General features: G+C 43.7%; 2 protein-coding genes across 2 annotated transcripts in view; both read right to left on the bottom strand.

Annotated features, from left to right (window-relative positions):
• The window catches only part of LOC131266950 (2-aminoethanethiol dioxygenase), a 395883-nt gene that overhangs the window by 71029 nt on the left and 312251 nt on the right, over positions 1-12603 (bottom strand). The window lies entirely within an intron of this gene.
• LOC131266954 (MIT domain-containing protein 1) lies at positions 313-1374 on the bottom strand. Its single transcript, XM_058269655.1, has 3 exons — positions 1169-1374; positions 636-1074; positions 313-533 (listed from the first exon to the last, which is right to left on the bottom strand). The coding sequence occupies exons 1-3, from the start codon at positions 1290-1292 to the stop codon at positions 377-379; spliced, it is 720 nt and encodes a 239-aa protein (XP_058125638.1). The 5' UTR covers positions 1293-1374; the 3' UTR covers positions 313-376.

Genomic DNA, 12603 nt, shown 5'->3' with positions numbered 1-12603 from the left:
TGACGGCGAGTGGCGACGAGGAACAAAAATGGCAAATTAATGAGCCAACCAAAGGACGAGAAATCAACTTTTGCCAAGAGCCATCGACCGATCGAAGTTTCTGCGGTAGAAACGTTTCTCGGGAGTGCAAGAAGTTTGGGACAGGGAGCCCAAAAAAAAAAGAAAATCGTTTAACAGCAGGACATCGTTTGCAGGACAACAGTTTGGCTGCAAATCTCTGCAGCCATTGGGAGCAAACGGAAGGCAATTAGAGAAGTGCTATTGATGAGCTTTCGGACACGAGCGAACAAATGACGCCGAGTTTTGTGTGTATTCTGTTTGTCAGTTTTATTTTCGTTTCGTTAGTCATTAAATTTTCGACGCGTTTTGCAAGAATTCATGATTTATTGTTCTCCGGACAATAGAAGACATCCACGTTCGTTTCCCGGCACTCGCGGAAGTGGAAGTTAAACGCGCCAAGATGGTACCGACTAGGAGATGGTTTGAAGTAGTTGAGTCCGCGGCCAATCTTGACGACATAGCCATTGCTCAATCTGCATAAAAACGAAATGGGAAAAGAATATTGACCAGAGCCCGTCGAATTTAGTACATTTTGTTAAACGAATAACGAATACAAAACAAATCCATTGACTTACATCACTTGACGGTCGTGCATGTGTTCGGAATATTCGACTACAAACTTTACAGCATGTTTTTGTAGACTTTCTTTGAGAGTTTCGAAGGCACGTCCCTGTTCGTCATTGTTCTTGCTGTCCTTAACGGTCAACAACTGAATGTATTTCACGTTCCGGCAACTGCTGACAGCCAGCTCGCAAAACATTACAACATTGCAGATCTGATAGTGGTCGCGTACGTACGGTTCCTCGATCAATATCTCCCGGATGTCATCGTTGAAGTATTTCCCAAATAATCGACTGTAGCTATACCCAGTCGCACCTTCGACGATGTGAATTTTGTCACTGATAACGCCTTTACTTTTCCACCGTGTCACGAGCTCTTTCACTTGCTCGGCGCGGTTCATATATTCAACAATTTTCGCCTGGAAATGTTGCTTCTTTTTTGGATCTGTTTCAGCTGCAATGAATCATCGTACAAGCAGGTGCTCGGTTTAGGATTAGTATGATTCATCTTGTGGCACAGCGAAGCTGCTGATTTCGATGCTCATCACCTTTGGATTCTTTGAGTAGGGCCTCAATTCCGTCTTCGTACAGTTTGAGCGCTTCCAGCTTACGACCCACGACGTCATACTCTATTGCTCGAGTAAGCAGAGTCACTGCCATCATTTGTGCCATTTTCTTGTTTAGTTCACTTTTAACGAGAACACGTAAAATACATCACACAAGAAATCAACAACTTGCACTGCGAACAGGTTTGTTTTGGTAAACATAAACAGCTGATGGTTGACGTGCCAGATGCCAGAGTAAACTGTCAAAACTGCTCGAACTCGAACGCGGGCTGTCAAGGTGCTCGACCGTTTGAAATCTTCGTGTTTTGCTATTAGCGGCACGTGGTTTTGGCGAAATAAAACGCATGCGCGTGGTAATGTTTATTTCTTCCGAACGTTGTAGATGTACATTTAAGTTAATGGATTGACGAACCAGTGTTACTATAAATAGCAGCAAACAAGCTATTTGAAAATGAGGTGCAATGAGCATGCAAATTAGATAACGGATTAATAATTTTTATTGCACATTTAAATATTAGTAAAATCTAAATATTCTGCAACAAATAACTTTAACAACATTGTAATTAAAAAGAACTAATCCCATCAAGTGAGAGCAATAAACTAAATTCTTTGTGTTACAAAATTAAAAAAGAAGCAGACGTTTAACAATGCATTACTATTCAGTACAGCTCCCCACAAATACCTGCTATTATGTCAACCATTCAGAAAAGTGATAACCCGTAACATTCCTCACGAATGTTATTTCTCCCCTTTGAGTCCTCTCACAGATGTGAAAACTCGGCGTACAGGAAAATACACATATCACTTCGAGCGGGAAAGAATGGGTAAGGATTGGTTCGGACATCTGAGTCCGTTTTCACTCACTGACCATCAGGGGTTTGCATGGATTAGGGAGGGATATCAAAAAATTGAATGAAACGTTCGGCCTTCCAGAGTAGACTGTTGATGATGCTACGATACGTTCGGCAACGACGAAAAGGAGACACACTTGCTCCAATTTTCCACTTTTGGGTGGGAAAAATATTTCAACGGAATCGAACGATAAAAAAATGCATTATCCCTCCTACCGGAGAAGGAAAAAATAACACAGCAAAAGGCGCACAACGAAAGCTAAGCCATCCCTTCCGTTTGAATGCTACACCGACACATTCTCGTCGGTTGAACGATCCACAAGACATCGGGCAGGGTGGCCTGGAAGGATGAGTGGAAATAAAAAATGACTTATTTTTAAGACCCCGAGACACGGAAACGGTGAAATGGGTCTCGGGAAAAGTTTTTTGCTTCTTATTTGTTTGCGTACGATTGGGCTTTTCCTTCCTTCCTGCCGACCGTATCTATCGGTGCGACCTATCACCTCCGCTCCAAGCGAAGGCTGTTCGTTGGGTACGGGGAGACCATTGGGGTTTTTTTTATTGCCTGTTTGGCGTACCTCTGCAAAGAGCTGGTTTTTCACTGCATCCAAGCCGATGGACATCCTTTTTTTTCCCTAGGCCGAAAGACCTTCCACCGGGGACAAACCCGATCAAACAACAACCCGCGATCCTGGATGCGTGGAGTGGGTGGATATTGAGTAATATCTTTTTTATTCAATAAGCTGCCGAGGTGTGATTCGCCGGCGTTAACCATCGGCAGCCGGAAAGAAATGGTAATTTCGCTGGTCGGTGATAATAAAGAGGATTCAATTTCTCACATTCCCTGGACGGCAGCGTTGGGGTGGTGGGGAAGCTGAAGGATTCTATCAAGCTTCTTTTGGGGGTTTCCTCTTCTTTATGGCCGAAGTATTGTGGACCATTACCACGAGCGATGCTTTGGGGGTTGGCACCCGAAAAATAAGACGTTCTTGGCGGGGGGAAAGGATCGCCGACATCGGCCATTAACACGGCCCGGCTGGCAGGATGATTAATTTACACTTGAAAGAAAATCCTTTTGCCGAAACACAATAATGCCGCTACGGTCCATTTGATGGAAAGGTTCCGATAAAGTGGCCACTGCCTTTCGGTGGTTTACTCCGGCCTGGGGCCTTTCGGGGTGCCCGGCCTAGGATGACCTTTTTTACCGAGTGGGAAGGCACCGGTGGCGAAGAATTGTTTTGTATTTTTGGCGCTGGCCCTCCCGATGGTGATAAATTGATTTTGACGAACTCCGGCGTCCGGTGATTCATTTTGCAGTCGTAAATTGAGTTGTCGGGTATGTCCGCCGCGTCCACCTTGCGGTTACGTCAGCGCCTTGTGCCAGCTGGCTGAAAACTGGGCTCCAACTATTCGCGCACCGTTATGCGGCCGGTATGACTTCCGTTCGTTTCGGGAATGTTTTCGACCGGGGTGGCAAGCGGGGGCGGGCGAAAATATCTATCGGTTCAAAGAAAACCTTACAGGCCACCGTATGCTTCGCTGTTGATTCGCGGCTGTCGAGTCTTCGGGGCTTGTAATGATTGCTTCTTTACGTCATCCGGACAATGGGCTATCTTTCCTTCACCCCTCACACTTCCCGCGGGAAAGCCCATCAAACTGAAACGTTTTCTACCCATTGTCGATTTTGGCACGATTGGCACATCATTTTGGTAATATATGAATGCCGAATGTAAATGGAACCGTGTGGGCCGTGGCGTCGAGGCGGATTCACCGAGCGAGGGGAAGGTTGCGAAAGATTAGAGCCTCGCTCTTTTTTTTAGGGGAAGGATATAAACATCCATCACTCCGGTGATAGATTGCCGAAATCTGCAGAGGTTTTCCTGGAAGCGTGTTTTGAAAACGCCTCCATTGTGAAAATCATACTCCATTCGTATCTTTTCTGCAAGTTCTTTGCATGATCAGCTAAGTAAGGCTGCGCGGTTTGTATTTATTATATGATTCTTAAAATGTAAATTGATATTCAGATTTTCCTAATCCTTGTGTATAAAGTTTCTTTTAGTGGTCCTATCTTCCTAGCGAAAACTACATTAATTAGAATTTTCAACAACAATGATACCAACAAATAAAATTATATAATTGAACCTACGGTAATGATTTCAATAAAACCTTCCTCGCTCATCACATTGCCTTTTCCTGGGGAATGTTTTAGTATGTGATTTGTCTCAAACGATTCGTTGGGAAGGAAAAAGGAGGCTGGTTTTTCTTGAAAATTTCATTCCACAGGAATGCGGACAATGTATGACACAACCCGGTGTTTTGCCTTTGACCATAGTAGCGGTCTAATCGGGTGTATTTATTACTTTGCTACACATCCCCAACCCAATCGAACGTCCCTAAACATTAAGGCTACCTCCCCCTCCCGCAAGGAGACGCCACATGCTCCCCCGTGTCTTGTGCATTATGTCACCAAGTGTGAAGCAAGTACCGGACCGCAAGAAGCAGGTCGAGAAAAGATAAACAAGGTCATTCCCTCAAATTCACTTCCAGATTATTAATTAAGTTGTTATCAAAACATCGGCGGCATCCATCCTGGCAATGGGAAGCCGTCGGCTTCTCCACTTTGCCAGCGGTCTTTCGTCCCATTCCCACCCATGACCGCAACATGCCTCTGTCCGGCTCGATAGGGGATGGGACGGTGTAGGGCGAGGGGGACGACAACAAGCTTATAATTTATTGCTAATACTACCGAGGGCTTTAATATCCGAAGAATGTTGGTCCACTAATTAAATTAAACAAATTCCATCCTCTTTATCTCTTTCGCTCTCTGGTCTTGCTGCGTGCTCGAAGCCCAATAAAAGTGGTCCATTGGATGCTGCAAAGGGTAAGGGAAAGAAGGAAGGGAGGATAGAAGACATGGAGGAACGACATTTAGCAGGGCAGGATTTTCGGGAGCGTGTGGAGGACGATCAAACGGAAGTATGCGTAACCGCGTATTCGTTAAATCGTAATCCGTTCTCAGGATGTACGAGGGACCATTTTTTCCTTTCTTCGAAACCCTTGCACGCTGAAGGGCCCAGCGAGGGAGGGATGGGAAGAGCAAGGACATTCTAACACATGGGCATTACGATACGAACAAACCACCAACATCCATCCCATTGCTGCTTCCTGGCAGCTACTGTCCGGAGTCAGAAAGCGTTTGCTTGTTGGATGCTGCGGCGTTTGTGACAAGATGTCCTGCGAATCCGATATCCTTTCGGCCATTAGCTGGCCGGGTGGCTGGTGGAAATGCCAGGAAGGATATGTGTGCTGGGCTAGATACAATCTTATGCGTATCCTATCGCATCCGTACGCACGCATCCGCAGTTCTGGGGAGGGTTTGGGGTTGCCAGAGATGGCCACAGCGGCCCGGGGGGCAAGGACTTTGGACAATATTTTGCGGATTTAGCGCCAGTTTATTCGCCCGCGTCGCCCGGCTCCGAACTCAGACAGCAAATCCGCTTTTGGTCTCCGTCTCCGAACGGACGCTGATTTGCCTTTGCCCAGCTTTGCGATACAGCGTTGTTTTTTTTTTGTTGCGGCGACTTTGACAAGCCATTCCCAGAGATGTTGCCCAGACACGTACAACTGGTGTCGGTGGAAACGGTCGGATGCCTTCCGCAGCACCGACTTGTGGACGGATCAAGCCGGATCTTCAACTTGTGGGGCCTTTTGCTCCGGTTTTGTCCCGTTTATCTAAATGGGAGATTGAAATAAGTGTACACGCAGAAATACGTCGCGACGTATCAGCAATCTTCTTTTATCGTGCGTGCGGTGAATATGGGGAGACTAGCCAGTGGGTTAAGGATCTATCAAACGGCTCTTCGTGGTCGGGTTGTTTGGAAATCGGGTCTTTTCTTAGTTCTTTTTTGTGGGTTTTAGAAATTTATTTTCACGAAATCGTAGTTGGAAAACGTGTGTCTTGTAAGAAGATGCACGAATCGGCGAACTTGTTGAATCGTGCGGTGAAGTATATATTCCTAGTTCTCAAAATATATTTTGTCTGTTTTGAAATATTTTTAACACAAAAATCTTTGCTGTGAAGCCAGTAGAATCGACTTTCCATCAATGTAATTGGAAACGTTTAACTGAACCGTCCTGCCATATGTGAGTTTTCCTTCTTTCATCACACGACACAACGTGGTTTCCACATGATGTAGTGCATTCTTACTTTCTCCCCGTTGGCCACCGCGGCCACAGACATCAGTCGTTGGTCGTACGCGTTGGACGATGTTCGACGACCGGCGAACGATGTGGGGAAAATTGATGAGATGAGCCTCGAAGCCGTAACACACCAGCCGGGAACCGATTTATTCCGAGGCGAAGCAATGCGATAACATCGAGATAAGTAATTCATTAGATAAATAGATGGATGGAGTCAGGCGATTGGCTTTTTTTTTCCTGGTGAAAGCGGAAGCAGGTTTGTGGTTGGCTTTTATGGCTTTTTGCCCCGTGTCCGAGCGGCAAAGACGGCAGAGGGTAGTTAACTACAATAACGTCAACTGGAAGTGATTTGGTAAGTTCTTTTTGAACAAAACCTTCACGAAGCAGAGGACAGAAAATAAAATCGATGGCTGTTCGGTGGAAACTGTCAAAGTAAACTTTTGACCAAATGGATGTCCATTGTGGTTTGTTACTTTTTACGTAAAAAAAGTATTACAATGCTTTGTTCAATTTTTCATAACAATATGGCCAAGCTGAAGCGCTAAAAGGAAACCCTTATATTTACTTATTTACTTTCTGTCCTCTCTTTCAAATTTCATTGTAATAATGATAGGACGGTTTATCTTTCACATAATATTATTATATTTATAAGTTATTACTATAGTTTGGACGTACTTTGCTTTGATTTGACATATGATGTATGGATTTGACATTTTATGTTCGAAAAAGCTTTGATTGATTGTTAAATCTTTTTCCTACACGATATTCTAGGCACGTGGACGTGAAAGGCTATCACCAGCACGAACTCTTCAGCTTCATTCAAAACCAAGCATTTTCAGTTGTGTCAATGTGGTTTTGAGGTTTTCCCACTCTTTAAATGCAAATGAATAAAATCCTGCATGTAATTTGCACCCACGGCACTTCCGGATGCTTTCAGAAAGGGTCGCCCAGCAGGCTCGTGTGCTGACCAATTTATCATCGCTGACAAGCATAGTAGCATAAAAGCCTCCGGTGTGGAAGCCACATTTCCAAGGGATTTTTTTTTTCGGTCGGTATTTTCATGTGGCGATGACTTTGGCTTTGCCAGCCTCCGTAGGCCCGCATTGACAACAAGTACAATATCAATCAATCAATCTTTGATCAATCCGTACATTATCTGCTGCTCGTTGGGTTTGCGGGATGCTTTCATTACTTTTCCGGGAAGATACCGTTAGATGTGGGCGTGGAAAGATTCAAGATCTTCGGTTGGTATCCCCCGGTTCGATCAAGAATGCATACCCGCACATGCGAACGCACTTAAGATGGGAAAGATGGTTCAGGCAGGATTTTCCTTCTTCCTCTTGCTTGCGATTATGGAGGAATTTTTTGGCACTTCCTTTTCCGTATGGACGCCCACATCCTCTGCGGTGGGATTGTGTTCCTTCTCCCTTCACAGAGCAACACATACTGTAACACGCCAAGCAGGAAGAACATCGAAGACGAAAGTGGAGGTGACCCTGAAGAACGCAGTTGTTCCCCGGGTGCGCTCCAGTGCACATAAAATCCTTCTTATGTAACATAATCTCCGCTGAAATCTTAATCGAAATGTTTTTGTGCCCGTTTCTACCATCTCCGAAACACGCACAGCTCCTACCGTTCGGTTTGAGCTGCAACTCCTTCAATGTTTCCATTACTTGTTGGCCTGCTTTTTCCGACCGAGCGAGCTCTTACCGTTTTCTTTCGTCTCGAAGTGTTCACCTGCACTTTGGAAGCATCGATTTCGGCTCCTTTCGTCCTTTTGCTGCGTGTCGTTACGAATGTCTCCCGGGGCATACTTTGGGGAGCAGATCCATCACCAAAACATCACCTCATGCACGTACACAATTGTCATACAATACACACGTAGATTATCATATCAAACAGTGCAGTTCTCAAGATATGCCGACAATAGTGATGTTCAAAAAAGGTAGAAGAAATATACATTTTTTAGTACGTTTATGGCTTGATAATAATACAAAGAACAAGCATATTATTATTCAGATATTTTAAATTATGAAATCTAATATCACGACTTCATACCGATAGCTCCAACCTAAAATTTACTTTTCTTGTAGATTGGACCCATCCTGACCAATCATCAACAAACACCGCAAGAAACCCCTCAATATTGGTGATTTCCTTCCTCCGTTGTGATCTAAAAAAGGAAAATCATGTGTGATGTTTGTTGCTTCATGCTACTGAAATGAAAGGTGGCTGTAGATTGTCTTCGTTTCGCTTCCTTTTTTTCGGTTTGCTGCCTTCTCCAACACACATTATTCTGCACCGATGTCTTATCAGCCGGGTTTTGGGTGGGTTGAAATAAAAGCGGTAAAAGTGAAAGGGTAAACGAAGCCATCATTTCTCATTTTGCCACCCTTGAAGCTCGCATCGTCGTCCCTTGGCTGCAGCATGGAAGGACAAGGTGTGTTAGATAGGCAGAGGCGAGGGATATCGTATCACTTACCATTGGATTGTAGTATGAAGAAGGGAAGAGAAAGTGTCGGCGTGCGAAGGGACCAAAGAGATGAATGGAAGAAATTTTCCACTTACTTCCGTACTTTTATCATGCACTCCTGGGATGGAATTCATGGCGCACGGGACATCGGGACGAAGGTATTGGTGAGGGTGTGGAAAGTGGACGTGCTGATAGCACCGGCGATTCATTTTGGAGGATTGTTGAAATAAAAAATAAAAATAATGTAAAAACTGTCCTGGTTGTGCTAGTTTGGTATAATATCTTAAAGTCTATTATATGACCGAAAAACAATATAGGACAATAAGATCCAAGTACTCCTTGGTCTTCGTTTTAATATTTATTTTACTCATTTTCAACATCTTGAATCTGTACAATAAATTTATTTCGGCTCATTAAATTGGTTTACTTCGGTGTTTTTCTTCGTTCAATGAAAAAAAAAGAGTTGAAAAATCCAATAAAGCTAGTGTACCTTACTGAAATAGTACTTCGTGATACAATCATCGGAATAGCGTCAATGCAATCGACAAAAGCCTGGCGTAAGAAATGTGCAGTTTTAAGTGGCGGTTGTTCACACTTCCACTGGGTGGTTTATTTTCCCCCCACATCCTGAGTGTGTTGATTTTCCTCGCATGTATTTGTGGGTGTGTGTGTTGAAACTATCAATTTTCCAGTTCCTCTGAGAAATGTGACTCAATCTCCGAACATTTGCCGGAACGGGATGGAACTCATCGATTCGTTCACGGACTATAAAAATCCCCTGCTTGCGCGATGGGAAACCCGGATTACATTTATCTTATTACAAACATTCCATTCCGAGTGTCCCCTAAACCCTCGCGACAGGGCTTATCGGAGGCCCTGGTAGATCCCGGTTCGTTTCGTTTTCCCCGTGCGGCTGGATGTTTTCCTTGTGAAGGATGCATTGAATGCCCGGTATGGAGTTGTTCAAACTATGTAATTTGTGTGTGTGTGTGTGTTTGAATGTGCTACCGGACATAATATCTGCAGGAATGCATCTATGAATGTGCGAAATCCTTCCTGTCCCATTCGTTTGCGTGTTTGTTTTGAGCTGTGAAAAATCGTAAGACTATCGGTAAATCCAAAAATCCGTTTTTCCTTTGTTCTAGCAACCTTGGCGATGGTTTTTTTTTTTTCGTTCGAAGCCGTTCACGCTGGACACGACACGACAGTTACATGGCGAGCTTTCTCCACCACGTTCGTGAAGTCTGACTTTGTTCAGCGACCCGTAGTTTTTAATTTCAAGCTAGAGTGCAACAGCGCACCGGATGACACGGGTTCTTTACGTTCAGCTTTGTTTCGCACACAATGTCCACCAACCGTTGCATAAAACTCTTTTAGTCGTGCTCTGTATGGTGTGTGTGTGTGGAAAGTATAATGTTACTTTTAAAAATAAGATTTTTAATGCGTCTCCTAGGAGAAATTTCATGGCATTTGCCTAGGCGTAGAGAGGACGTGTGGGAATGTGGAAAGTTAAGAGCGCTATAAGAATACATATACAAGTTTAAGGTGAAAAATTATTTCTATGAAACAAGTTGTCTGTTGTCGTTATTCTTTTTTAATATTATTTACTTAATGTGTTTTTCAAACAGGTTTTCTGTTTTAGCTCCGGATTCTCATCTCCTTCTAGAACTTCTCTCTGTATCATTCCAGTTTAAGGAAAACTCAAGCGCGCCCATGGTGCAATCGTGTTTTTACAACCCCGAAAGAATCTCTCCATAGGAAAAGTAAAACTTCTCTTAGAAACTCGCCCCAAATGGCTGCACCGCGCCTTACTGCCTCTTGTGTTAATTCAGTTTGCCGACATTCGCGATCAACTTTTTTCAACTTGCTCCGACTGAGATTTCTGTGGGGAACACAAACACACACAAAGTTTCCTTTCGAGTTTGAGACCTATTTCGGAGCGGCTTGTGACCCGTTGTGGCATCGCTCGGGTCCATTTTCCCCGGGCCGTGGTGATATATTTATGTTTTCCCAAGTGGGAAGTGGAGCAGGACGAAACGCGCCACGACTTTCGGTCATATAAAACCCATTTTTCAGCCGTACACTGGGCCTTGTTGCCCGCCCTTTACAGTGTGCCAAACCCGGTAGGCCCCACCGGGAGACGAAGGAGTGCACGTAAAGTTTCTTTAAAAATTGTAGTTTTTGCCGTCAAGTTTTATTTTCCTCCAGTTCCACTCCAGACGGGCACCGGGAACGAACGGCAATGGAGCCAAGCCGGGTGCTGATGGAGGATGGAAAGTTTTAGGGCGCCATAATTAAAGTCTCCCGAAAACCGCACTTAAATGGGGACGCTTTCGCTATCTGGAAGGATCTTATGGCGTTATCCTTTTACCCGTGCACGCGTGATTAAGAGAGAAAAGTGTCGGTGTCGGGGGAATGCAAGGTGCGAATGGATACTTTTGGGAAAAGTACCGTGATAGTTACACTGAATTGATTGTATTTGTTGGAGGAATTCACATTTTTACTTCCCTTCCCTTTTTTTTGCGCACGCTAACGCAAGAAACTATGTTTAATGTACAAAAGTTGAAAGATATTTCTCCCGTCTCAAACTGTTATGAAAAGAAAAGGAAGAATTTATTTTACAAGCATTCCGATTCATGACACAATCGATGTAATTGCGAAGATTTTTATATCTTAATAACGCTTGAACTAATTAAAATGTTACATTATAGTTAAATCTTAGGAGGTAGTTATATTAGCTCAAACCCAACTTCTACAACCAACATTTTGTTTCAAAGTTAAAATTTAACTTAGTCGTACGATTGGTTGGATTAAAACAAGTATGATATAAACCAAAGTAAACAACAAATGAACTAATGTATGCTATAGATAAATACAATAGCAACTCGTCACAAAAACTAGCGATTCCTTTCAAATTGAGCTACATTTTATTGGCAGACCATTCAATCGGCAGACGGTATTTTTTAACCAAAGGATGTGCTACTGATTTTGTTCAATGAAATTCAATAACAATTCCTAATCGATTTTCCACCGAACAGTCATTCTACTCAGCAACCGGTGAAAAGAAACAAAAGCCCAAAAGGGTTTGAATTTTGAATCAACGTCGGGTTCGGCATTACGTTGCAAGCGACTGCACGAAAACCAAAAGCGACACGAAAGCACACAAATGGTGCCTTCGGCCACAGATCCGCGTGCTTATCGAAGCGAAACAATGGGTGACATTATAAATGAATTCAATTTTCCTCGGAATGGCCTAAAACCCACTCAAATATAGACGGTTAGGTTCGATGGATACGTGTTTAATTTTCCTGTTTGAATAGGTTTGGTAAGGAATGGGTTAAGAAAACGTTGAAATTGACCGAAATGTTTGAAAACCTTTGTTTTTGGAAAACAAGAAATCTTATTTCAGAATTTTGCAGAGGAAAAAGAACAATACTGTTGGAAGTGTATTTGAGCTTGAGTTGATATAGTGAAACATATTTTCCTACAAGAAAGCATAACTAAGATGGGTTTTAAAGTAGGCTAGAAGAACTCCGATCGACTGCAAGCCCCTAATCGGCGGGGGCATTAGAAAAGAGTGTTGGGCCAAGTTTGGAAATTATAGGTCCACCCTTAAGAAACCGTGGCTTTGCTCAATGTGAGCTAATAGAGGAAAGAAGCTCGACGAGGGCCTGTAGAAAAAATACACACTTTGTCCGAAACGACGGTCGTACTGCCATTTTTAGATAATTCCATTTACTTTTCCTCCACACCGAGGGAGATTAATGAAGCGTTACTTATCGTTACGGCGACCGGGCTCGGACCAAAGGAGGACGTGGACGTCGGGAAGCGGGAAGGAATTTCGGTTCGGTTTGCTTCAGTGCAAACCGGGACATACGCAACGTAATCGAGTG

The sequence above is a fragment of the Anopheles coustani genome, chromosome 2 (assembly GCF_943734705.1).
Source record: "Anopheles coustani chromosome 2, idAnoCousDA_361_x.2, whole genome shotgun sequence".
Lineage (NCBI taxonomy): Eukaryota > Metazoa > Arthropoda > Insecta > Diptera > Culicidae > Anopheles > Anopheles coustani.
Note: the sequence above shows the minus strand (reverse complement) of the source record. Positions and strands in the feature narration are given on the sequence as shown.

Excerpts from the sequence above, each read along its gene's own strand:
- LOC131266954 (XM_058269655.1), bottom strand. The coding sequence starts at position 1,292 with ATGGCACAAATGATGGCAGTGACTCTGCTTACTCGAGCAATAGAGTAT. Across the intron at positions 1,075-1,168 it reads CCTACTCAAAGAATCCAAAG|CTGAAACAGATCCAAAAAAG; the intron begins GTGATGAGCATC and ends GATTCATTGCAG. Across the intron at positions 534-635 it reads ATGCACGACCGTCAAGTGAT|ATTGAGCAATGGCTATGTCG; the intron begins GTAAGTCAATGG and ends GTTTTTATGCAG.